The 26617-nt window shown below is 44.4% G+C and overlaps 1 protein-coding gene across 2 annotated transcripts; it reads left to right on the top strand.

Annotated features, from left to right (window-relative positions):
• The first annotated feature begins 1777 nt into the window (after positions 1-1777).
• Positions 1778-24914, top strand: NR1D2 (nuclear receptor subfamily 1 group D member 2). Of its 2 annotated transcripts, XM_085226349.1 has the most exons (8): positions 1778-2038; positions 4757-5017; positions 6816-6904; positions 7837-7981; positions 9581-10197; positions 13592-13777; positions 17600-17810; positions 21852-24914. In XM_085226349.1, the coding sequence occupies exons 1-8, from the start codon at positions 2023-2025 to the stop codon at positions 22046-22048; spliced, it is 1722 nt and encodes a 573-aa protein (XP_085082475.1). In that variant the 5' UTR covers positions 1778-2022; the 3' UTR covers positions 22049-24914. The 2 variants fall into 2 exon arrangements, with proteins under 2 accessions (XP_085082475.1, XP_010711166.2); XM_010712864.4 differs by lacking the exon at positions 1778-2038 and having other exon boundaries at positions 3318-5017.
• Positions 24915-26617: the final 1703 nt, after the last annotated feature.

Genomic DNA, 26617 nt, shown 5'->3' on the forward strand with positions numbered 1-26617 from the left:
AGCCAGTTCCTCTCTCTCGGTTATACTTAGCTCCATGACTACCCTGCTCCTGGTACCCGAGCTGGTTGCACTCGTGCCATACAGGCATGCCCTTAATGGGTAGGCTCTAACTGCTCTATATTTAGCTATTGCTTCTTCCCAAAGCATTCTGCACATATTCAGCGTGTGCAGGGATGCAGTGATAAGCTGAAGACCCTTGGGACCTCCTTGGTGTTTTGCTTCAAGAGAGGAGAGAAAAAGGGCAACCAGCTGAACAGTGAGATGCACATGTGGAATGGAAGTGGGAAATAAGTAGGGCAAGGGGTCAGGAAGTGCTGTGTAGGGCTGAACAATCAATAGGAAAATTTCCACTGGCTTCCAGAGGCTGGGATTCATTAGGCAAGTTATTTATATTGCTAATGTGGGAAAGAAGTCGGGGCTGTAGCTGTCACCACAGCAGCTATCAGTGAGCATGTAAGCTGCTAACTGAATACAGCAAGGAAACCTTTGCTTTAAAGTAGCTGTAGATGCGGGGATGGTGCCTCAGCCAGGGGAAGCATCCTGCCTGCATGCATCTTGAGTGCTAGTACCCAATTTTGTGACTTTCACTTACAAGAAAGACACTGAGGCCCTAGAGTGTGTCCAGAGAAGGGCAACAAAGCTGTGAGGGGACTGGAGCACAAGGCTTATGGGGAGTGGCTGAGGGAGCTGGGATTGTTCAGTCTAGAGAAGAGGAGGCTCAGGGGAGAACTGATCAGTGTCTATGGCTGCCTGATAGGAGGAAGTGGCGAGGTGGCGTTGGCCTCTTCTCCCAGGTAACAGTGATAGGATGCGAGGGAATGGCCTCAAGTTGCATCAGGGGAGGTTCAGGTTGGATACTGGGAAAAAATTCTTCTCAGAGTGGTGGTGTTCCAGTGGCATTGGAAGAGGCTGCCCAGGGGGGTCCCATCCCTGGAGTTGTTCAAGAACTGTGCAGCTGTGGCATTGAAGGACATGGTCATGGAGCACGGTGGGGACGGGTCGATGACTGGACTAGATAGATGGCCTTAGAGACCTTTCCAACCTCAGCGATTCCATGGTTCTATGATCCTATGTACTGGTTCCACCCACAGCTGTGGAGCACAAGGAGCTCGGGACAGACACGGCTATGCTGCAGGACCTCAGGGAACAAAGGGACAGAGTGCTTTGTATGGGGCAAAACAACGTTCCCTATAAATAGACCACCATAAGCTGGAAGTTAGCAGGGAAGAGTGCTGGGAGCTACTGCAGACCTGTAAACGTGTCAGCCAGCAAGGTGGGAGGAGGCTGGATTGCTCTGAGGTGACAGAAAGAAACAGAGAACGCCGGGCGGTGCTGAGGCTAGAAAGGATGCTGCCCTCGGCACTGTTTGCGTCAACTCTGCGAAGTTTGGGGTTCAGACGAGCACCACGGCGGGTGCACCAGGCCGCCTCGACCTGTCCGCCCTATAACAAGCTCCCGGTGCCCGGGATACGCTCCGGCGCCAGGAGGGCCTCCCCACACGGGCAGGAAGGGGCGGCTCCGCGCGGGCCGAGCACCCCCCGGGCTTCGGGAAGGAGCCGCGGGGAACACCGCCGAGATTCGGCCCCGGCCGCGCGGCGGCGGCTCGGTCCGGGCCGCCGTCCCCTCCGGGCGCGCATCCCCCCCGCCGCCGTCTGTCCCCGCGTCACCCCGGCGGCCCGCGGCCCCCCTCCGCCACCCGCACGCGCCCGCCGCACGTGAGCGCCGCCGCCCCGCGCCGCGCGGAAAGTGTGTCACTGGGTGAGGGGGGCGGGCGGGGCGGGGCCGGGGCGGGGCCTGCCGGAGGCGGGGCGGGGCGGGCCCGGCGGTGCCGCACTGTGCGCGGCCGCCGCTCGCTTTTGTTGTAAAGGGGAGGGCGCCGCGCGGGCACGGGCGGCCGCGGCTCTGACAGGCGCGGAGCCGCAGCGGGCAGCGGGCGCCGGGAGCGCATGTAGCTCGGCGGAGGGCGGCGCGGAGCACGGCGGCGCGGCAGAGCGCGGCGCCGCGTTGCGGCGGAGCGCCGCCATGGAAGTCAGCGCGGGTAAGCGGGGCGCCGGCGGGGGGCGCGGAGGGCGCGGCGGTCCCGGCGGTCCCGGGCGCGGCCCCGACCCCGGCCCCACGGGCGGGCGGGCGGCCGCGCGCCGCCTCACATGGCCCCGCCGGCCGGGCCATGTGCGCGCTGTGTTTACGTTCCGCGCGGCGTGCGCGCCCATTGGCCGTGCGAGGCGGTGACGCGCGCATTGCATAATAGCGGCGGGCGGCGGCGCGGGGCGGCGGGCGGCGCGGACACGTGAGGCGAGAGGGAGGGAGGGAGGCCGCTGTTTGGGTGACCTACATTCGGGGCGGCGGCGGGGCGCGGGGGGACACGTGGGGCTGCGGCGCCCCCGGCCCCGCCCCGACCAGGGGTGAGGACGGGAGAGGAGAGCAGAGCGGCGGGGGGGGGCCCGCACGCGCGCGGCCGTGTGCGCGGCGGGGCGGCCCGCGCGCCCCTCACGTGGCCCGGCCCGGTGCCGGCGCGCGGGGGAGGCGTTGTGTAACGGCCGCGCCGCGCGGGGCCGCCGTCCCGTGGCCGTGCCCGGCTCTAACGGGGCCGCGCGTGGAGGGGTGCGAGCCGGGCCGGGGCAGCGGATCCGCGTCCGGAGCGAAGCGCGGGCGCCGCGGGGCCGCCGCCGCTCGTGGCGAGCGTTGGAATTCCGTGCGCGCCCCGCAGCGCCGCTCTCGGGGTCCTGCCTGCCGCGTGTAGGATCCCGGCTGGGGCCCCTGCTGTGCGCCGGCACGGTGCGGCGGAACTCGCTTTGCTTTCAGGCCGAGCGCGCCCCGATGAGCTGTGGATTAGCGGGTCCTATCTTGTAGGCTGGCTGCCCTGAGGCTGGGAGGTGCAGCTCCTGGAATAGCACGGATGTCGGGGTTCCAGCTGTCCTTCACAGAAGTGGGAAACCCCAGTCGTGCAGGAGCAGCCTGGAGCTCCTCAGGCTTCTGAAAAAGAGGAGATCAGGAGGAACCCCCATCATCGGTGTGCTCCTTCCGTGCCCTCCTGCGGCATCCCTCAGGGGAAGCGTGTCTCTTTCTGTGACACAGGGTATGGTGGCACTGGGCTCGTGGCAGAGAGGCGTTGCTTCCTGCAGGAGATAAAGCTGGCGCCTGAGTCTGCCTGTCTGCCCCTGTGTGCCCCTGGCACCTCCTGCCCTGCAGCGCCCTGAGCCTGGCTGCCTGCTGCCCTGCAAGGGGTGCTTCCAGCACACCTCCTGTGGGTGGCTGCAGTGCCGAGGATCGTGAGGAACAGCAGGCAGGTGTCTGGTGGTTATCTGGGTTGACTCCTGCTCACCAAGTGGCACATGGGGTGTGAGGCCTTTAGTAGGGAAAGTGAATGTTAGAGGAGGAGCAGACTGGTAGCACTGGCATTGGAATGTTAAGAGGGCTGTTGGAACACTTCATTGTTTTTATCAACCGTAACTCAACTCAACATTTCTCGCCGTGAGCAACAGCTCTTCCTGGGATCCCAGGATTGTGTAACAGCACAGCAGCTTTGGGCTGTGGGGAGGGAGGCTGGTGGAGGGGGTGACGCTCAGACCCCTGTATCGCCTCTGTCTCTTGGTCAGGGGCTCCGCTGCCACAGATGTCTCTTTCCTTCAAAGAAAGTCAGTGCATGGCCATTGTTGCAATCCTCCATTCTTTCTTGTGTGTGGCACTCCTTGCTCCAGTCTGAAGAGTTTTCTCTGCAAAGACACCTAGAGCAACGCTTGCATGGAACCAAGGAGATAGATAGAATCATGGAATTGTTTGAGTTGGAAGGGACCTTTAAAAGTTATCTCCTCCAGATTCCCTGCAGTGTACAGGGACGTCTACAGCTAGATTGGTTGCTCAGAGCCTGGTCCAGCCTGACCTTGCTGGCTGTCATTTCTTTAAACAGTTGCATGGCTTTTGCTGCTGAACTTCTGTGTGTGAAATATCAAGTGCTTTTGTACTGACTTTTGAAATAGTGAGTCTTAGTGGCAAACTCAGGTGAAGTGAAAACAATTTCTCTTCTTAACAAGCAAGAAAAAGGAGCACAACTGCTTCCATGTCTGCCTGAGGACAAAAAGCTGTTTCATCCTCAAGTGTCAGTCTGCAAGCGTCTCTGTCCTCCTGTGCCCTGCACAGAGCAAGCAGCTGGAGTTTCTTTGCTATTAGAGGTGCTGCAAGAGCTTGCAGTAGGACACATGACATTAAATAGGCTAACCAGGCTGCAGTGCTATTTCTTTCCTTTGCCTGCTTCTTCCCTTCTGCATCATGAGCACCTCCCAGCCCTTCCTTTCTGTGCCTCCGGTTTCCAGCCTGCGTGCTTTGCCCTATTTCTGTCCCCAACCTAGCCTGTTTGCTTTCTGATCCGCAGCTGTAAGATCGTGCCTTTTCCCCAGCCTCCACGTGCGCTCCAGACAAGGTCTGCTCACAGGGCACCCGGGGAACCCCCCTCCCTGGGCCTCGTGCCCTGTCCCCGTTGCCTGTTCTGCCCGCACGCAGCTCGCTGCTCCGCCTGTCTCTTTATCTAATCTCAAACTGAGGGTGGCTGCTGCAGCAGGGAGGCGGATGGGTCAGATCTGGAGGTCAGTCGCTGCACACGGATGGGGAGGAAAGGAGCACGAGGGAGCGCTGGAAGGGAGTGCGTCCAGGAACACGTGACAGCTGGGTCTGGCGGTGCTGGGTCATGGCGTGGCTCACATGGCCGTGGTGCATGTCTGCTTGTTATGTCACTACATGCCGCCTTTTTTTCTTGCCTTAGGGGGTGTGATAGCTTACATCAGCTCTTCGAGCTCAGCATCTAGCCCAGCCTCATGTCACAGCGAGAGCTCAGACAGTGGTTTCCAGTCATCCTCTTCGCCTGTACCATCTTCTCCGAACAGCTCCTCCTCGGAAAGCAGCTGCAATGGTCGGAGCAGCGAGGGCTCTGATGGGGCACCAAAGAGTGACCGGCTAGAGGAGACTGTTAAACCGAGCCAGTCGGGTGTTGCTGGCTTGACAAAAGGCCATAACGGAGTCACAAGTATGTTTGGTGCCTGTTGGTGAAACTACTGTTTTTCCCCCCTTTACATCCCTAAACTGTGGAACTATACATTCTACGCATTACAAGCAGGTCCTCTCTGTGGCTTCCTCTGACAGCATGTAGCTAAGCCTTGTCTATTTTTTTTAATTTTTTTTTTTATTTCTGTATGTTATATGTATGGTATGGTACTACCATACACGGCCTAGTAGATGAGAGGGTCTCCTTGCTGCTGGATCAAACGGCCCATAAATACAGTCCTGCTCTATTGCATATTTTCGCTAATGAGAATTGATCTTAATAAAAATTAAACCCTCACTTAAGAAGATGTGGTGAAGTAATCTTGTGTAAAACCTTAAAGTCTTTTAAATAATGGAGTGATAGTAATGATTAGAGGCTGCCTGAAAGAGTATTTATGGAGCTGTCTTGTAAATCTGGCTTCCTTTTTGATTTGTTTTTATTTTTATACTCCCACCTTTGCCCACTAACTTTTCATCCCCCTAAATTTCTTTGAGGAACAAAATGAATGAATTACCAATATTTGCTCATAAGCTTGAACTAAAGGATAGCCTTGCAAAATGTGTTTAGCAGTTTAGCTACCGCTGTTTGCTTTATGTTTTCTCTGTTGATCAGAGAAGACCAGAACATGGAAATATATTTGATAGGTTTTGGAAGGACAGGACTCAGTATTTAATGAGTATTCCCATAAACGCTCAGTTGGAGTTCAGGCTGGACTTTTGAAAGCTGGATTCTTTAACGGGCTAAGTTGTTTTATTGCTTTGAATTGATAGGAAACTATAATTAGTATAAAACAGTTCTACCTTAAAAATGTGTCAATTTTTTTTCCTTTCTTCTCAATGTTACTACAATAAGTTCTTAGTTAGAACCTTTACTTGCACTTAAATGTACTAGCAACTAGGTTGTTGGTATCAACAGAGGTGCCTGAAGATGAAACCTGCTGTAGACTGTAGGTGTATAGGTAGGTAATGGGTTTAGATCGATACTAGTTATAAAAAATATGGAAAACCTGTGGTTTGGTTCTTTTTCAAAACCTTATGGGGGGAAAAAAAAATTCTCTTCACAAGTGAAACCGAAGCTTTTTTGATAGAACACAGTTCTGTTGGAGCAATTCCAACTGTGTCTATTACTCAGCATTAAGGTAACTTCGTGGTTATTGAAGTCATTGGTAAAACTCCCATTTGCTTTGGTAAAGACAGTGTTAGGCCATTGCTAAGGATCTGCAAAAATTCTTTATTGATAAACTGAACTAAAATGAGGCAGAAATTTGGAAAGCCAACCCATAAATATGTTTACAGAGCTATGAAGGCATTTTCAAATCAGAGTGTGTGAGAGAATACGTCTGCTCTCAGTTGAGGAAACTGCAGCCATTATATGTGCTTTCTTGTCCTGATGGAAAGACAGATTGAGCCAAAGCTTCGATGGCCTAGTTACCTAAATGATCCTTTTAAAATGCTAAGTGTAAGCAGACTCTTTTCCTACAAATGAGTACAGTGCTACAGTGATTCAAAGTCCAGTGAATACATGCATTCTTCCAGTTCTGTTGAGTGCTTCATGGTTGTTTGCTTTTTTTCTTCCCCTCTTCCGGTGCACTGGTACCTTCTGAGCTGTTCAAGGTTTTCATACTTTCTTGCTTTCTGTTGGTTGTTTTCTCTGGTTTTTTTTTTTTCTTTATTGTATCTTCGACTGACCTGGACATATTTTGCTGTTAGTACAGGTTTTAGAAAGCTGGAAGTGTGTTCCTGCAGTTGTCACTGACTCTCTGTATCCTTGAATTTTCTAGAATTCAATGGAATGGTTCTTCTTTGCAAGGTCTGTGGAGATGTTGCTTCAGGATTTCATTATGGTGTTCATGCCTGTGAGGGCTGCAAGGTGAGGTATATTTTTCTCATCTTCCTGCAGGTACAGTGCTCTCAAGGAGAAAAGCAGTGATAATGCTGAAAATCATAAAATTGCTATGCTTCTCTGTTAAACTTAAATCTGAGAAGTTTCAGGCAGTGGATGTGTTGTAGGAAAGGGCTCTGCAGTACTTTGTGTTCTCGCCCTTTATCCAGTCTTGCCTGACCTGGAGTGTGTGGCAAAGAAGAAGAACTGGAGATAGGTGGGAAGGACCGCGTCATGCAAGACATGACTATTAACTGCATTAGGAGATAGCGGGTATGTGAGTTATAACCTGGGATGACACAGAACAAAACAGCTTTGGAAAGTCAGTTCTTTTACCATGGGAGTAAAAACCAAAACTGGGTGCTTGTATGCTCCTGCATCAATAAAGGTGTATTTTCTGAGACTGTAAAGCTGCAGATGTTGTGTTCCATGATGGAGTTTATCAGTTTTGGGTAGAAGCTGTAGAAGAACTATCTTTGAAAGCTGTATGGTGCGGTAAGATAGTCTCCACAGTCTGGAAACAGAACTGAAATTAAAAAAAAAAAAAAACAAAAAAAAAACTGATTTTGGCTTTCATCTTTGTGTTTGATATCATAGGAGTTTGAGGGCATATCTCATAAACTGGCAGTACAGTGATGAAAGTAAGGTATTTAGCTTTTAGATGCTGACTATGTGGGGAGCAACTTAGCATCTCCTGTAGGTAGAAATCGTAACTAGTTTACTTTACATGCAGATCACATGCTGAAGGGAAGTAAGTCATTAGGAATAGCAAGGTTCTTTTAAATTCACTTAGGGCTGCTGGCCTGAAGCAGCTGATGAGGTGAGGTGAAGTTCTCTGTGCTTACAGAGGGTGTATCTTGGCAGGAGGATTTGACATATTCTGTAATAAAAATTGTGGTGGTTTTGTTGCTTGTTTACAGGGTTTTTTCAGAAGAAGCATTCAGCAAAACATCCAGTATAAGAAGTGCTTGAAGAATAACAACTGCTCTATAATGAGAATGAATAGAAACAGATGCCAGCAGTGTCGTTTCAAAAAGTGTCTGTCTGTTGGAATGTCAAGAGATGGTATGTTCCTGAACTGTGCATCAATCCTCTGCGAGTGAATATGCTGCCCACCACAAAACTCATTGCTAAGAGTCTTAATGACAGAAATGCGGCTGATCATACTATCAGGGACAGATTCCCTATCAAAGTGCTCTTAGATCAGGTTGCCACCTTGCCCTGTAAGTTTCCTGACCTGGTAATGTAATACCAGCCAGAGAACCATCCTCCCTTCCCTGGGGCTTGACAGAGCGAGGTGTGCTGCAGTGGTCTGTTGGGGATGCAGATAGAACAGGAGTCTTAATCTTGTTTTACTGAGGTAATATTTTAGTCTGTATCCTTCCTGAATCCTGGCAAGATTCTTTGTTGGCATTATTTTTTCAACAGGGAATTCTGCTTGGGCAGGATGTTTTTTTAAGTAAATGGGATGGCTTTTTAGTATGAGTTGGATCAGACCCATTGGAGTTCAGGTGGGTGAGGTAGTCCTAGGGTAACCATCGTGGAGTTGAAGGAGTTAGTTTTGGGTGCATAGATCAAGCATATATCTGTTGTTCTTATTTTTCTTGAGGAGGTGGGGAGGAAGGGATAATGCTGAGCTGAGTGTCTGGTCACCTTGCTGACTATCTACTCTTCCTGACCTATTTTTTGCTAAGTGTAGTTTATCAGTCAGCTACAACTTACTGATATAAAACAGAAGTCTGCCTTTTGTATCACTTTTTGGTTTAGTCTGGATTTTTAATTCACAAGAACTAGGAATCTTGGACTGTTAATAATTTAGTGGGTGGAGTGTTTAAAACGTATTTTAAATAATTGTTCTGAGTTCTTGTTGTGCATAGGAGTTATTTCATCCCATAGATGCCTGTTTGCACACAAGGTCGCACCTGCTTTAATGAAAGGAGTTTAGTTACATTAACAGTGGACTACTGCATGAATATAATTGCATCAGTCAAAACTGGTTATAAGCCCTTGTAAGGCTGTGGTTGGATAGGATGGTAAAAAGGCAGTTGTAGGTTCCCTGGAACAGGGTCAAATGTGCTGCAGCCACAGTGATGCCCATCCCCTTGCCAGCAGAAAATGTCCTTGTCAAGGCAAAGTTATCAGGAAAGTTTGCCCAGGTAAGCTTAATTCAGCATTGATTCTCTTCATTGTTTTTGCAAGTTGGATAACTAGACCATAAGGAATTGTCTTGTAGGACCTATATTCAAATACTGTATGAACTGTGCTTAAATTGAGCTGATTGTCAGCACACAAGATTCTACTCGTTTAATTGATCCCGTCTTAAAGCCTGCCATTTAATTAACTAGCACAACTGTGTGTGTAGTCCTTAGGTTTGTAGCAAAAGGGGAAAAGGCTTGACAGATTGTGCTTCATAACTGCTTTCTTTTTGAATGTAAACAGCAGCATATAATTCATATCTCATGCATATCCTATGCCCAGGAGCTCTTTGACTTCAGTGGTAATACTCTTTTTGTAGTACTAATGAGATCAAAAAGCCTTCAGAGCAAAGTTATTGGTTGGCATGTTTTGTGTATGTACGCTTTGTTTTCCATTTTGGTTTGATGACTGTGCCTGTTCTAACACTTTCAGGATTGACTTTAACTTTTTGTTTCTCCTCCTTGGTAGCTGTTCGATTTGGCCGCATTCCTAAACGTGAGAAGCAGAGAATGCTGATTGAAATGCAGAGTGCCATGAAAACCATGATGAACAGTCAGTTCAGCGGTCACTTACCCAATGAAGCATTAGCTGAACATCAAGATCAAGCACCTCAAGAAGACCTTTCCTCTAAACCCAAACAAGAGCGGGAAACCCTCAAAAGCCCTTCTCCTCCTCCTAGCTCTGACATGGCTAAGGAAGAGGTGATTGGTATGGTCACTAGGGCCCACAAAGATACTTTCATGTGGAACAAAAAACAGTCTCATAACCCAGCAGAGATGATGCGGTCCCAGAGTGGGCTCAGGGTGTCCAAAAACAGTGAACAGTATATGTTGAGCAGCGAGCACAGTGTTAGTGGGCACAGTGGCCCTCAGTACCCTGAAAGTGAGCAGCACCTGGGCGGACAGTACAAAGGGAGAAGCACAATGCATTACCCAAGTGGGCATGCCATATGTTTCACAAACGGCCACTGCATGAACTTCACCAATGGTTACACTCAGCGGCTGTGTGATAGAATCCCAGAAGATGTCTTTTCTCCAAACAGAAACACCACTTATTCTTGCAGCACTGGAGGAAGAATGCATCTGGTACATTGACATCATATTTCATTTGGTGAAAAGCTTAGTGATGCTTGTTTTTTTTTTTTTTTTTTTTTTTTTTTTTTTTTTTTTCAAACCTCAAACTAATACTTCAGAATAGATTGAGTCAGTGGAGCTGCATGCAGTTAACTGGCATCACTGCTGGAACTTGACATGATAGTACAAGTTTAATAGCATGACCTGTGATGAAGGAGAGCAATGGCTCCAGTTGTGTGCAGGATTTGAAATCATACAAGTGATGGAGTTTCTTGGCTCAGTTTCTAGTCAGCTGAAAATAGGCTTATATCAAAGGGTACTGGTTGAAGAAAAGTTTTTTCTCTAGCTGTCTTGATTTTAAAAATGAAAATGGTTGTTATGAGTTTGTAAGTTTCCTTCTGTGAAACCTTTTGAAGACTTCATTTTAAAATATTCTACACAGTCAGATATGCTGTATTTTCTATAAAGATATTGCAAACAAATTTCTGGAGTGAAACATCAGGGCTAGGATTTGAAGTTAGTTAAGCTGAGCGCCTTGCTATTGTGATCTAAAATCCCTTCTTGGATAGGCTTTGTTATTTAATCAGTATAGGAATGGGCTTATTCTGTTACAGGCCATGTAACAGAGGGGTTCAGTGGGCACCCAAAGGCTAAGCATCCTTCTCCTTTAGAACATCTTCAAATCTGAACAGAGGCAGAAGGAAGATACGCTGCTAAGCCGCTTAAGAGGAGTTCAGGATCTTCGTAGTACTTGCACAAGTGGGGCTCTGAATAAACTTATACACTTCTGGGTTTCCTAGACAGCTTTGCTAGACCATTTTCTAACTCAGTTCTAAAGAAAAATCATTCCTATTTTCTTGCATTTTTTTCCCATTTCCTTAACAAAGGTCCCTCCTCTTTACATTGCACCTGCTGTTTCTCTGCCATTCAGGCAACTGGTTCTTTAAGTCTTTAAAATAGATTGTCGTTGGAACTGCCTAGGAAGAAGAAACATCCTTGTGCTCATCCTGCATTGCTAGTGAAAAGTGCAGATCCCTAGCCTTTCTGAAGTGGTTGAACTCCAAGTCCTTTTCTTTTTCTTGTAAAAATTGTTCACGGGTGCTTGCAGGCCTCTGGAAAAACCTCCGTGTTATAAAGGTTGTTTGTTTTCACGCAAGATTTTAGTGATTCTCTGACTACTGCATATGTGGACCATGCCATCTCTAGCAGGCTCTGACCTCTAATTGCAGACTCCAGGCACTGCACCACGGCAAATAATAATAATTCCCAACCTTTCTTCCTTGCAGGGAAAGTATTTGGAGTCATTGTGACGGCATTCTTGGCACTCCTGAGAAGCTGAGGTTAAACCTGTCAGCGTGGGCAGGCAGGGAGTGGCTGTGCCTGCCATCAACCCAACCAGTCAGTTTGACCTGTGTATAGCAGCTGCAGGGAGGTTTAGCATAGTCTGCAATGAGGAAACAAAGCTAAGTCAAACAGAAAACTACACGCTCCCGCTGCATCCCTGACATTAACGAGAGTTTTGTCAGAGTTCAATGAGAGCAAGATCTGACCAAAATGAGTAGCTGCAAGGAAATGTAATTAGACTCTGAAACAGTACAGGGGCACGGTGTTTGTTTTGGTTTCTTTGCTCGTTGACATTTCCAACATGCACGTACGTGTGCACACAAACAGAAAAGCTCTGCTTATAGTTGCTTTTGAAAAAGCTTCTTTCAGAAGAGCTAAGTGACTGCATAAGCAGCAAAACCTCCTCTATAGGAATGACATTCAGGTAGATCTTTCTCAAGAGAACGTGGATATAATACGTGGGAGGAAGAAGCATTAGCTTCCCTTCAGGACCATTTGCATGAAGGTTAGGATGAACAACTGTAGTGTGAGAAACAGAGGTGTTTTTTGTTTATGATCCTCTGCAGTGTGCTGAACCAGGATTTTTAGAGAGCACTACATTTGTAACAATAGCTGTATGGAGTTCAGCAGTGGTTAGTGTCACTTTTGCTTCTGACTGGTGCCTAGATCTTTTGTCAGAAGTATTTCCAGATGAAGAACAGTTTATTTTGATTCAGAATTATTTTCAGTTTATGAAAAAGGTCCTCTTCCAGCCCAGAGGTAAAAGGTTTTGAGGATTGTCCTCAGAAATACAACATTCTGAATCACGAGTGAATCAAGAAATCTGCAGTTTACTTGATTGCCTTTGGGGAGAGTGAAAGGTGGGAGCTTTCTGTATGTTGAATGCCTAATTAGTAAATGATACTTGGTAGGAGGAAGTACAGAAATATCTATCTTCATTTCGGTTTTCCCTCTCTCATATCATATATACCCAGTGCACTGTTGAGTATGTTCTTGTAGTGGATCTTAGGATGTCAGAACCAAAGAATTGCTGGACAGATCAAGATGCTTTGCAAGCAGTAAAACTCTGAGGAATTACTATTTCGTTGTTTTATCTTTGCTTTGATGATATGATGTAGGGTTACATATACCACTTAGTATGCTTTTGAAGAATACTTAAAGGAATTCTTGTCCTCAGTGACAGGTGAAGTAAGGATTTAAAGCTTTAAATGTCGCTACAAGATGCAAGTTTTGTGAAGCAGAAATGAAAATCTCTCAGAGCATCTCTTCATAGAGAGAATTTTCTGGAAGTCAGCTTTGACAGATGCATTGATCTCATTAGATGTGTTCTGACTTTCCTACAAAAAAGTTAATACATGTTTATTTAAAAGAGAGTATTTTGTCATCTTGTGATTGAGCAAAACTGGAATACAAGTTCCTTGATCTTTCTTCAGTGGTACAAGTAAAAGCAAACATGTAGGGTAGAAAGGTTGTTCTGGTAATGAAGGTGTAAGCCTGTGACTCAGAAAACCACAGCTCAGTTCCTTGCTCTGGTGTTGACATCTTGGTCACCTTGACTGAATCACTTGAAATCCCTGCAAAACAAGACAGAATGAACGTAGTAGTGATTATGAGATTACAGGTGATTTTTGAAATCATGATGAATTGCAAGATTATATTGATAATACAAGTAAGAGAAATCCAAATATCAGCTATGAGTGAGATCAGGAAGAATAACACAACTTCGATTCTCTCAAGTCCTTCACTGTAAACTGTGTTTAGAAATGCTCTGCTAAAGACTTCCAAAGTTTGTGTCTCTTAGGGGGGATTGGAGGGTTGTTTTTGATTGCTTTTTTTTTTTTTTTTTTTTTTTTTTTTTTTTTTTTTTTTGCTTTTAAAGGAGAGGGGAAAATGTTGTATAGGGATTTGACTAAAGAATACTGGTTTTCTTTTGTTTTTTTTAAATCTCTGTGAATCATTGAGAAGCTTTCTTGGAGAATAAATCTGCTTCTTTCAACAGTTTTTCAATATTTGGAATTATATCTTTATCAGTTGATCTCTCCGTGTGTTTTGTAAACATTAGGTCTGCCCAATGAGTAAGACTCCCCATGTGGACCCAAACAAGTCTGGCCATGAAGTCTGGGAAGAGTTTTCCCTGAGCTTTACTCCTGCAGTGAAAGAAGTGGTGGAGTTTGCCAAGCGCATCCCAGGGTTCCGAGATCTCTCACAACATGACCAGGTTAACCTTCTGAAGGCTGGGACCTTTGAGGTGAGACCACTATGTATTGCAGACTTGACAAGCTGTCATTTTGACCTTCTTAAGAAAAAAATAAATAGAACTCTGTTGTACCAGGTAACACTTCTTTTTTTTTTTTTTTTTTTTTTTTTTTTTTAAATGGATGCTAACTGAGTTTTCCGTAAGCTGATGGTGTCCAGTGCTGTCCAGTCAGATAATGGTGAGCTGTCCTTGTTCCAGGTAGCTCAGAAGTACTCAGTCCTTCTATCATTCCTGCTTCCCTGGGCATTAAACAGTTAATGAGGAGCTTCTTTGTTTTGTGTAGCAGCAGTTACTTTGATAGCTACCTTTGCTTACCCTGGAGAAAAGCAGACTGCATCTGGAAGGGTGGATAGGGTGTTTAGAAAGCCATCTATTGACATAACAATTCTAGAGGAATATTTTTATCAGTCTGCATGTCCTTCATTCTTCCACTGTGTTCCATGCTAATGCCAGGGCATCCATCTTGATCAAAAGTCTTTGGCAACTGGGGATCACTGAAGTCTCCATCATTCTCCAAGGCACTGACAAATATCTGCAGCTGATAATTGCCACAGTTCTGTAGACACCATCTACTAGCTGGAGTTTGACTTACTGTAGGCTTCAATTCTACCAGGTCCTCATGCTTAATTTCACCCACTTGCAGTCATTATATATATATATGAATTAGTGGTGTTAAACTGGAAATGATGCCAGAGGGTTTGGTGCTGCTTTATAATTAGTGACCTTCATGAAGGGAACTGTTACTCAGGGTTCTAGTTACTGTTCTAGACTCTATTGTCTATTTGACAAAGTTCATGTTTTATAAGTACATAAATGTGAAGTTTAGTCACAGGGAGTCAGAAGAGATAAGTCTCAAGTATTTGATGTTACTGTGCTTTTTTGAATGAGTCAGGTTTGGTGATGCTTTTGCTCTCATTTATTTGATTTATTCTTTCAAAGATTTTGCATTTACCTGAACCGGAGACATTTCTCTTTTAATGGGTTGGGTCTCTTACATAGCCTAGTTCTGAAAATGATGATTGTAGGGTTGTAAGGTACAAGATATACTGGAAAATTCGGTGCCTGAAGTGTGTCAGTTTCTTTGTTTATTCCATTTAGCTGTAACGTTTGTGGGTTTTTTTTTTTTTTTTGGCTGTTGTACTCATCATTAACTTCTTAATATTAATCTAAAACTCTTCTGTAGCTAGGAGCAGTATTTTACTACTTCTGCCTCAGCTGTGCTGTTAACATAACACAGAAATGTTGGTTCCTTCCTCCGCAAAGTGGGATACTGTCCAGTGCCTTCAAAGGAGGGTGGAAAATCAGGCTGGAACTGGTCATATAACTTAAAGCCAAACTCTAATATTTTGCAAGTAAAATGTTTTGTCTTGGCACTTCTTCATCTCAGGCTCTTCTAAACCTTCATTCATATGCCTTTTTGCCAGTTTTAAGAACTGCTCATAAAAAGGTTTTTATATCCAGGGGAATTAATTCACTCATTTAAAAGAAACATTAATAATTATTTCTGTTAATGAACTGGTACCTGGAGCTAAAAGCCTATGTAGCACTTTAGCAAGAGAGAAAAATCGAAAACATTGCAGAGCAATGAAAAAAACAGGATTAATGAAGCCATTTCAGTAGAGGCAAAAGCATCTTCAAAGCCTAGTGTCATTTCTGTCTTCTGGGTAACTAAACTAGGATACCCTTGTATCTGCATGTTAATAGAAAAGCCTGAGTAAAACTACTGCCACCAAGCCTATTTTGGCTTCCCTGGGCACTAGTGTGTGGCTGTCTTGGCACTGTGCTTAACAGCAGCTCGTATTCGAGGAATGCTTCATCATTTGAAGATGAGAAGGTGCATGGAAATAATGTGGGTGCAGAAGCAACATAGCTATATATATATATATTCACACACATGTAACTAAAATTCCGTCTTAGAACTGGGGAGTACTGTGGAGCTTAGTGAATCATAGTGACATTTGCCTGGCTTTGTGTGGGAGTTCAGGAGAGTAGCAGTGAGCCTAAAGTGAGAACCTCAGCTGAACTTGAACTGGTGCTTCCCTGCCCCAATTGTAATTAATGCTAGAGGTAATGAGCCCCCTGGATCCATTGGGCTTGTAGCTCAGTTCATCTATAGACTTGCTAACTTGGCAGTTTGGCTGCAGGTGGTAGGGAAGTGAGCAAGCGCTTGACTGTGTGGAGTTTTTATGTGCTCATATAGCTACAATTAGGTGATAGGATTGATCAGGTATGTCCTCGGCGTGTACAAATTGGAGCCTGGCTTGAGATGGAACAGGAAGAATTAATCATGTGCTATACTGTAGTCTAAACTGTTCTTCCTTGAGATAAAATTGCATCATTGAAATTTCTTTGTGAGGGCTTTGCCTTATTATAAATCTACTCAGCTTTATGGGCTTCAGTTTTGAAGACTAGCGTTAGTACCAGTTGCTCATTATTTGAAGTTAGTGATTCATGTTTCTAAAGCCCTGTTCTTCAAGAGCAATAGCATTTTGAACTGGAAAGCTGAATATACATGGGTTCCTGCTAATGCATGAGTTCAACTTTGTCTGTCTGCACTTCCAGTCTCCTTTTGTTGTATTTTGAGGACTTCTGTAGAGCCTAGGTTTCTGCTCCCTGTAGTAAATGCCATCAAAAGAAATACAGTTTAGGTGACTAAGGTGAATAATATATGGTGCTTACATGTCCATCAAGATTGCTGCATGTCATTTGGCTGTTTAAATTAAGCAGCAGGTCTTGTAATGTGCATGAATGATGTGTGAATTCTCAAATTTCTTCTTTTTTTCTGAACCCTCCTGTTTTTTAAGCTTGTCAGAGGCACTTGTGTTTGCTGAAAACCCAGTTCTTCTCATTTATAGTAAACATCATTTCAATTAATGCAGTTATATAGTGTGAGAAAAGATGGCATGCCGAGAGGGTACAGCATATATGAAGTTTCAACCAGTGTGAGTTGGTTCAATTTCTCTAAATAAAAAGGCTGTTGTGTGCAACTTAAACCTTGAAAATGTAAATGAGGTTGTTGAACATGAGCAAATGAAACTTTACAAGCCATTCCACAGGGAAACATTTCACAATACGGCTGAGAAAACCACAAGAGAAATTTCAGCCCAGAGGGGTAAGTTCAGCGTATATCAACTGCTCCAGCCCAGGTGCTTGTACCAAGGAGTATTTCGAGCTGCAGCTACAGACCAGGTGCTGTTTCAAGCCCTGCTTTCTTAGCCTTTTGAAGGCTGTACATGCGGCTCCTTTCTACCAGAGCTCATTAACATTCCTGTGGAAACAGTGATGCAGCATGGTACTTTCCTAAAGAATGCCTAGTGGGCCAGATCACCAGGTGGTGTAAATCAGCATTGTTTCAATGAAGCTGCTTCAGTTTACACCAAGCAAGAATCTGGTTCAGTACCTTTACTTTGCTGCTCATTAAGTGTGGCCAAGAAAACAGTTCTTCTAATGCTCTGTATGCCTTTGGCTGTTCAGTTGCTTAAGCAAATTGTCCTAGTGGCATATTTATGAATGGCATTGTCTTCGTGGCTGAAGCTGTCTAATGCTTAAATTTTAATGTCCGTCCCTTTCATGTTCTGTAGCCCCTTCCCTGTCTTTGCTCTCTAAATTTTTTTTGCTTATTTCTCTAATACAACTGGGGCAGAGCTTGCACTGTTTTCTGCAGCTTGATGGCTTGCTGAGAGTTTCTCTACAGAATGCTTGTACAGAGATCAATAAGAACGAGAGTTAGAATTATGTTAAATTGCTTAATTTTTTTTTCTTTCTCTAAAAATCCACTTACATTTCTCTGCTTTTTATTTTTTCTTCCACCAGGTTTTAATGGTACGGTTTGCATCTTTGTTTGATGCAAGGGAACGTACTGTCACCTTCCTTAGTGGAAAAAAGTACAGTGTGGATGACTTGCATTCAATGGGAGCCGGTGATCTGCTCAATTCCATGTTTGAATTTAGTGAGAAACTAAATGCCCTGCAACTTAGTGATGAGGAGATGAGTTTATTTACAGCGGTTGTCCTGGTATCTGCTGGTAAGGAGAGAAAATTAATTTACATCTTTGCTAAATTTTGAATATGATTCTCTGCTAAAAGATTTCTGCAAATGGTATATCTGTAAATGGCATATCTTATTGTGTCAAGTATAAGTCCAATTTAGTAGGCTTCACACTACTAGACTAACAGCCTATAATTTACTTTTCTATACATCTGTTACGTCTAATACTGTCTTTTGGAAAAATGTGGCGAAAGGCTTATGCTTTCCTGCTTCTTTCTGTAGAATTCCAAAATACATTTTATAGCTGCCCAGTGACTTATTTAGAAGCTATTTGTCTTACTCATCTAAGTTTCACAGGACACCATCATTGAAATTAGTCCTGACTTGGACAGCGTAAGTCTTGAGATAAAGCGGTATTTTTACTTCCAAGTACGGTCACTGAAGTCTACTACATATCTTACTTAAGTCTAAATCCAACAGTTTGATCTCTGCCTATGTCAGCATAAAGCCCTATTAATGTGCATCGTGACTTCTTAGAGCTAAAGGTCTGCCAATCCACTAACATCTCCACCAGCCTCATGTCTTCTTTCCGTCCCTGGATAGATGGAACACCCTGGTCCAGATTCAAAGGATTAAGCACCTACTTCTGCAGTATTATCTAAAGCCTCACATTAGGCACATTAGCTCTGCATATGATGCCTGGAGTACAAGATGCAGAATCTGTGCTTGCTGGATAAGGAGCTCTCTAAAGGTAGTTAGCAGGAATGCTGGCAGTGCTCATTTCTTACACAAAAAGCCAATGTTTGGGACCTGTTCATCTCCTGAGCAAGTGGTCTTCAACATGAGTGCTTTTGACCTGCCTCTCTGTTATCAGGGAGGGATACTAGAGGCTCAAGCATGGTCTGTAGGCACGAGATCTCTGTATACTGACATTTGATAGCAAAGGATGGAATGCAGCTGTGGCCTCTTCAGTTTGTATGCAGTGGTGATGAGCAGTAGGTGATAGGGAATCTGTAAGCTTCAAAGCCAGAAAGAAGGGCAGTGTGAAGGAAGTGCGGCACTCTAGTCTGTTAGTAAAAATGTTCAGGGTAGCAGAGAGAAACTGGGATTTCAGTTGCTTTTCCAGACTCTGCTTTACTTTTTTTTTTTAATCTTTCCAAAAATAAATTGACAAGAACTGAAGATGGGCTTCAAAACAAGGAGTGAGAACTAGGCCTCCTCCCTCCTTGTGCAATGTCATAACTAGGCCACAGCTGTTCTTCCTGTTGTTCAGCTGGAGGGCTCTAGAATATCATAAGCTCTGGACTGTCTGTTTTGAATGATTGGGTCTATCTGCTCTGTTAGACTGTACTAAAAGCACACTTCTCTGCCTTTCTTTAGCCTTTTAAACCCTGCTTCGTGCTCTTGCTGGCTCCCAGTAGAGCTTAGCTTAGATACAGCTGGAACAATTCTAGGCAGGTCCAACACAGTGATAGAGCTGTGGAACAAGACATAAAGATGAGGTGTTTCAGCTCCTCATAGCTGCTGAGGATTTTTCAGACTCTGGCTTTGGACATTTGTGCTACCTATATAGCTTCTTTTGGACCTGATCTGGAGTCTGATCAGCACCTCTCTGGACTTCTTCACAAAATAATTATGGAGTTTTTATAAAGTACAGCTTTTATGATCTTTAATATTTGGACCCAAACCTGGCATGTTTCAGGCTCAATGGTAACCTTGACTGTCACTGCCAGTTCAGAACATGCAAGGAATACGGTGATTTTTCTGACATTACAATGTAGCTTGCAATAAGACAAAAATGGTTGTAGTTATGACTTGGACAAATAAGTGAGCGAGCTTCATAGTTGAGCAGATACTTAAGAAATGCCTCCTGACAGAGCTCATAGAAAAGGAAGGACCTTGTGGCATTCCTGGGGAAGATACCTGGCAGCAGTAAATAGTATATGGTATATCAGCAGAAGGGACTGAAAGATTGTGAGCACCTTCTGATTAAGAGAACACTTAAAAACAGATCCTCTGCACCCTATCCATTAAGCAGAAGCATGGAGTCATTCGCCATAATGTGGAGGAGGAGCTCAATTACAGAAGGAAAGGCAGATGAAGTATAACACTAGAGAGAATATTGTGGAGATGTAGTCAAAGGTGAAAAGAACTGTAGCTGGAAGAACAGAAAATAGAAGAGTAAGGCTATAGAGATTTCTAACTTTCATCTAAGAATGAAAGTTGCAAAGAAGATGAAAAGGAGGATAGTAATCAAGATGCACATCATTTCCAGAAGCAGACAGGAGTCTATGGTTGTTGAATGTTGTTTAAGTGGTCCAATCTAAAATATTGTACTGCACGACTTAAAGTATCTTTGAAAAAGACTTTTGCTTATAAAAATATCAGTGGGGGGAAAAAAAAATACTCATAAGCCTATAAACAGTGCTAGCAGGGAGAACGTTTGTCAGAAGTATCTCTACATGGCATTGGATGAATGAATACTTTGCCTCTGGCTTCAGTTAGCTGGAATTGTTGAAGATGGAGGGGAAATAGCATGATGGATCACTGGCACTGAAGAAAGAGGAAGCAAAGCTGAAAGAATGTGGTTTGTGTGGATCTAGTGACCAGATAATCTCTCAACTGAGGCTGATGAAAAGGAAATACACACCCTCTATTACTCTTTTATTTGGATAGTACTGAGGAAAAACTTCAGCTGACCACAACCAAAGTAGACTGAAGAGGGGGAAGAAAGACTTGAGTTAATTGAGCAGAGGGAACTAAGCAAGTGACCTAAGGTAGCCAGGAGAGGCCGGAGTGCCTTTTTCTCTCTGCTGAGGTGAGGAAGCTGTTGTTGCACAGAATTCTTGAGAAGGGTCACCTGGTGATCTTTGTTCAGATGTTGTCATCCCTGCTCAGGATAGAGCAAAGCCTGAGGTGTTGCAGAGGTGGTCAAGTGGAGTAGTTTGCTTAACAAAGGCATAGAGGCTTCTTTTGGCTCGGTACTCTCATACATCCTCTCTTGAAGAGCAGCCATCAAACCTAATGGAGAGTTCTTAGGTAAGAATGGAATGGTTGTTTATAATCATGTTTTGATATTAATCAGGGTTCATAACTCCTTGAACAAAAGGTTCTGAAACAATCTTTCTATAAGGGAAGAAAAAAAAAAAGACAAGTTAACTGCTTTAAGATGGTTGTATAATACTTCTTCCCGTAAGGTTAGGGAACAGCACTGAATAGTCAAGGAGGACTTTTGTAGACTCTTCATCTGAGAAGTCCAGTCAGATTGACACTGACAGCGTAAGGATGGCATTTCCCACTCTGACTGTATGATCTGACTTGGTGGTACTATTCCAGAAAGCTGTTGTAATACTACATCCTAGTTCTGTGTCCCAGTGTTTAACTACATCTATGCATCAAAGCACATTTCTGGTACCTAAGGAAAACAAGCATATACTAAAGTATTGCTTTCTGGAAAGAGATGCTTTATGTACAAGGTGAGTGCAGTATGTAAAAACACAATATTTTTCTTGATGTTGAAATTCCTCCTCTTTTAATTAGAATTTTTTGGGCGCATTATGTTTCATTGTAATTGCTTGTGGAACGCTGTCAGAGATGGTGCTCAGTCACATCAAGGCATATATACCTTCACTGCCCCTTGGAGTCCCAAAAAACAAGTGTGACTTGTCCTGAGTGGGATTTCCATATCCAAACAAGAATCTCAAGCTTAGAGTTCTGTGTCCAGCCTTGAGAAGCACTTGAAATGCCTACTTCCAAGTGCCCCATGTCCCTTCTTTGTGCTGAAAGTTGTGATTCAGCAAAACGTTAAAGTATGTGCTTCCGTTTGTCCTTGTCTGGAAATATGGGTAAGTGAAGAGAAAAGGTGACTGAATATGCCAGTTCAGCGTGAGCTTAATACTTTGTAAAGCTGATACTAAATAATATTTAAAAAGACTTTTTGAAACTTCTGGCATAAATATGTAATTTTTTCTGTTCCTAATGGATTAATTCTTAAAATGGGTTTATATTGCTAAGTACATCTGTTCAGTTTTGTCTCTTTTTTTTCTTCTTTCTCTTTTGTCCACCCTCTCTTCTTTAGATCGCTCTGGAATAGAAAATGTCAATTCTGTGGAGGCACTTCAGGAAACGCTAATCCGTGCATTAAGGACCTTAATCATGAAAAATCACCCAAACGAAGCCTCTATTTTCACAAAACTTCTTTTGAAGTTACCTGACTTGCGTTCCTTAAACAACATGCACTCTGAAGAACTCTTGGCCTTCAAAGTTCACCCATAGGCCTTTAGGTTTCATTTGTACCTGGACTTGCCTCGTGTTAAACTGTTTCGTGCTAAAATATGTATTTATACAGTTGTACCACTTGCTGGAGAGAGTTCACAGACTGTGAGCAATTGATAGCTGTTCCATAACCATGCAATAATGCTTCAGCAGGTGCTTTCAGCTAACATCAGTGCAGCATTCAGAGTCCTCCAAGACATCCAGACCCAGCTGTGCTGCACTTTTGTAGCAGAGGTTGCAATGAGCCTGAGTAAATATGGACTATTCTTTCACTTAGAAAAAGAACCACCACTGCCCTCTCATGTAAACTGAATGCAGAATAGCTACGTGTACATATGGAATGTGGAATGGGGGGAACAATCCTGTGTTAATAGGAAAATCAGAGAGCTGATTTAATTGGTCTTTCCCTTATCTAATATATGTATGTCTGTGTCTCTTGATAATTCACTCATGGTTTCACTGTTGTTATTCCATTAAACCTGATGGAATGATTTCAGCCTGCACCAACTCTTCACTGAGCGTGTTCATGCCATGTGTATATAATATAAATAGCTAAGTAATGGGTGTTTATGACTATAAAGTACAGAGTTGTGTGTATATATGTGTATGTATATAAATAGTTCTATACATAAAGTATACATATAATTTCTTCACAATATTTTAAACTGTGAAGGAATTTAAACTTACAAAAGAAGGTGATCTATGGAAAGAACCAAATAGATGCACTTTGCATTTTGCTGAACTAATAATCTGAACATTTCTACTTTTTAGAAAACATCAAGTTTGCATTAATAAGCTGTGTTTGTTAATTTAAAAAAAAAAAAATACATACATAGAGTGGCACCAGAGGGGCAGAGTCAGATTCCATTTCTGGAATGGCTTCTCGAGAATATTCAGTGGAGACGGTGGTTCATGGTACTACTGAAGTTGGTTGTCCATGGCCACTGAGGTTTGTACACTCTCTTAATGTTTAAAGAAGCACCAGGTGCTCTTTAAAAAAACTTCAGCACAGCCAGAAAGAAAATATCAGATGAATAATAGCATTTGAGGAAAAAAAAAATATGTTCTAATGCTTATCCATAATTGCATTTGGGGTGTGTGTGTGTTCTGTGACCGTTTATTTCTTACCATGTGTCATTTTGCTGCTTCATCGCTAAATGAGAATTTAATATAGGAATGGGAGATTCCCTGTGTCTCTTCACAGTCCAGACTTTGTGGTTCCCATGCCTGTTCTTCGGGAGCTCTACACTTCTGTGTGTACGTATGCGTGTATGTGCAAGGAAGGTGCACTGGATGGTCTGGATATTTTTCTTAAAAAAAACAAAAACAAAACACAAAAACAAACAAAAAAACCCAAACCCACAAACGAGACTTTTTGTTCATGCCAGTAGCAAATTGCAGAGCAGATCCTTGAGATTCTGCTGTTTTTTTTTTTTTTTTTTTTTTTTCCCATCTAGGAAAGCAGTTGTCTGTGGGTTCTTGTCATTTGTAGCAGGACCTGATGCCAGAAAAGAGATTTAAAAAGTCAAAGCATTTGTGTTAAGTAGTTGTTTGTTTTGCTAACATGGAAAGAAGATGCTCTGGCTTGTGTTTAGTTAGCTTACCTGAGAGATAAACCCTCTTGGGGCTAAACTAAACCATACTAAATGTCTGGTGATGTTTAGATGTGTGCAGTAGCTCAGGCCGTAAGCCAGGAAGCCCTCTGACTGCAGGAATCCTGCTGGCCATGCAGGAGCAGCTCTTGAGCAGCAGTGAGCAGCAGCAGTGAGCAAAAGGAACCCTTGCTCCTGCAGCAGGGCTGGAGGAGCTGCAGACCTCCCTCCATCTCCCCAGGAGCATCAGGAGCAGCTCAGCCCTCTGCTCTCGGTTGGTCATCTTTGGACTTCCGCTCAGAAGTCGGTAAGCATTCTTCTCAGAGGGTGGGGAGCAGATGGGGACAGATGCTAAGCGGGAAGGAACTGAGGGCAGCCAGCTTCAGCCTTGGCTAAATCAGAGGAGCATGCCCTCTCCTCAGCTGCTGCAGGGAGCGTTGCCCTGCTTCATGCTGCCTGGACCACTGGATAATAGCCTCCTAATACCTGTAGATTGCTATCCAAATACACTATCAGGGCATATTGTCCTAATTTGTTAACAGTCTGCATCCTACCAGTATTACTTGTATGAGAGCTTCACTGAGTTACACATCGAACCATTCAGACTTTAGAAAGGACACAGTCAGGTCTTGTATCATCTAGGAGCTGGAATGACTTTGTAGCCCCATTTCAAATGCAGAAAGTAAAGTTAACCCTTGGTTGTTTGGGGAGGGAAGGAGGATTCTCACAGAGGCTGCCATCCTACAACTGCATTCTGTTTTGTTTTGTTTTCTTAAAACTGTGTTATTAAGCCTTTAGGAATGTATAACCAGGACTGAGTAATTACTGCTTATTAAATTCTTAGTTAGAATGACCATGTATGCCTATAGATAGATAATTGAACTTGTACAACTTCATTTGAAATAAATCTTCCTGTACATAATGGAAAAACTCATAACAGAAAGAAGTCCCAAACAGATTGACTGAATGCAAAAGCTGATTGAAGTACTGTCCAAAAGTGACCTGCGTACTGCAAACCCTAGCTGGACTCTTAGAAGCAATCGGAACTCCTTGTATTAGCCATGTATTGTGAGCTCTTCTTTTCCTGTGTCACTGGTTATACACTTGTTAAACGCTGAGATAATAGACTTCATGGCAGGTATTTGAGTACTGTAGATTGGGTCATTGCTGAAAGATTAATGTACTGTATGACTTAAATGAAATTTTTATTCTTGATTTTATTCTTGATTTTTGTTCTCGTTTTAAAAGATTAAATATGGGCATTATGTCAGCAAGCTAAGCTGTGTTTGTGTTCTTTGTATGGAGTCAGGAGGGAAGGCTAACACGTGGGGATGAGCAAAGCGGTTTTGGCCCTCAGCTGCTGCAGGGTACAGAGGCTGGGCATTTTTCCTGTGATGCAGCCTGTCTGTACCCTGTCAGTGCAGCTGGGTGCTGGATGGGGTTTGCTGCCTTTACTACTAACGGCCTTGTCTGAGCTACTTCATTAAAATAGGCAGCAAAGTAAACACCCTCACTGCATTTCAAGTATATGTCTTCGTAACTCTAAAAGAGGCATAGCTTAGTTTTTGGGAAAGAGGTCTTCTAAGCAAGATTGTAAGAGCTGGGTGGGAAATAACATACAAAGGTGAAAGTCTTTTTTTTTTTTTTTTTTTCTCAACTTAATTTTCTTGTTGGAAGTGTTTGCTATGTTAGGAGGTATGAAGCTTTTCTAGGAAATGTATTTATCAGTATTTTAAAGAAAACAACATCCCAAAGCTAAGACTTCCAACTAATAACACTGGAAAAAAATGACAGCAAAAAAAACCACCACCAAACAACAACTCACAACTTTTTTTTCTTTGTGTGCTTTTGGTGGAGGCTTTTGTGATTCCCTAAGTAGCTGCCGTGAGCAGGGCTGGAAGCTGTGAGATCAGGCCTCATGGCAGGGCTCCTTACTGTCCATAGCTCATGAAGGGAGTTTTAACTCATCAAATAGTAGGGGGGAGGGGGACGACACACCACCTTTTCGGGTTGGTCACTCTGGCCCAGGGACTTGCGGTGCTGGTCCTTGTTTGTGTGGAGCTTGGAGGAGGCAATGCTGCCATGAACCTGCCCTCACCGTGCTGCCTGGGCACTGTGCACACTATAAGGAAATGGTGAAATTTGCAAAGAAACAAAGGAATTAGTGTGGTGATGTGAAAGTAGAGGGAGGAGGGTGCGACAAGTCATTGCCTCATCCTGCGGCCTGTGAAGGACTGGCTGTATGCAGGCAGGAGGGAATGATCATTAACTGAACCGCAGAGCACTTTGATTCCAGAAACAGTTTGTACCAGGAAATAATCGGTGCTTCCTTTTCCTTGATGAGAGCAGCAGGCAGCTGCCGGAGCTTTAATCAGTACGAGCCTTTTTTTTTTATTTTACAGTTGAGGCGTGGAGTGGGGAGGAAAGAGGAGAGCACTGCTCAGCCTGGGGCTCCCACTGCTGGCAGTGGACAGCTTGGAAGTAGCCCGAGGGGAGCTGCCCTCAAGGGGCAGAAATGTTAATCAAAGACAGAGTGCCCAGAGGAGGGTCTGGAGGGCAAGGTGTATAAGGAGCACCTGAGCTACTTGGATTTGCTCGGCCAAGAGCAGAGGAGCTGAGGGGAGGCCTCATGGCGGCTGCAGCTCACAGGGAGCAGAGGGGCAGTGCTGCAGGCGCAGAGCTGGCATTGGTGAGGCCTGCATGGTTATCAGGAACAAATGGGTCTGTCCAATCCAACAAAGCACTGCTTGTGCAGCTGCTGCTCTGCCATATTGGGGCCTTCATAGGGCAGTGGAGATCTGCTGCTGGCATGCACATGTCCGAGCACTTCTGGTTTAATGGCGGAGGGCTCAGCCTCTGCAGCTCTGCATTTGCCTACAGCAATGGCAATGAACTGTGTCTGCCTGTCCTGGGTGCCTGGAGCAGGCTGCGTGGCTGTGCCCAGATGGCACAAACAGGATAGCTTTTACTTTTGGCT

Source organism: Meleagris gallopavo, chromosome 6 (genome assembly GCF_905368555.1).
Source record: "Meleagris gallopavo chromosome 6, MGAL_WU_HG_1.1, whole genome shotgun sequence".
In the NCBI taxonomy this organism is placed as follows: domain Eukaryota; kingdom Metazoa; phylum Chordata; class Aves; order Galliformes; family Phasianidae; genus Meleagris; species Meleagris gallopavo.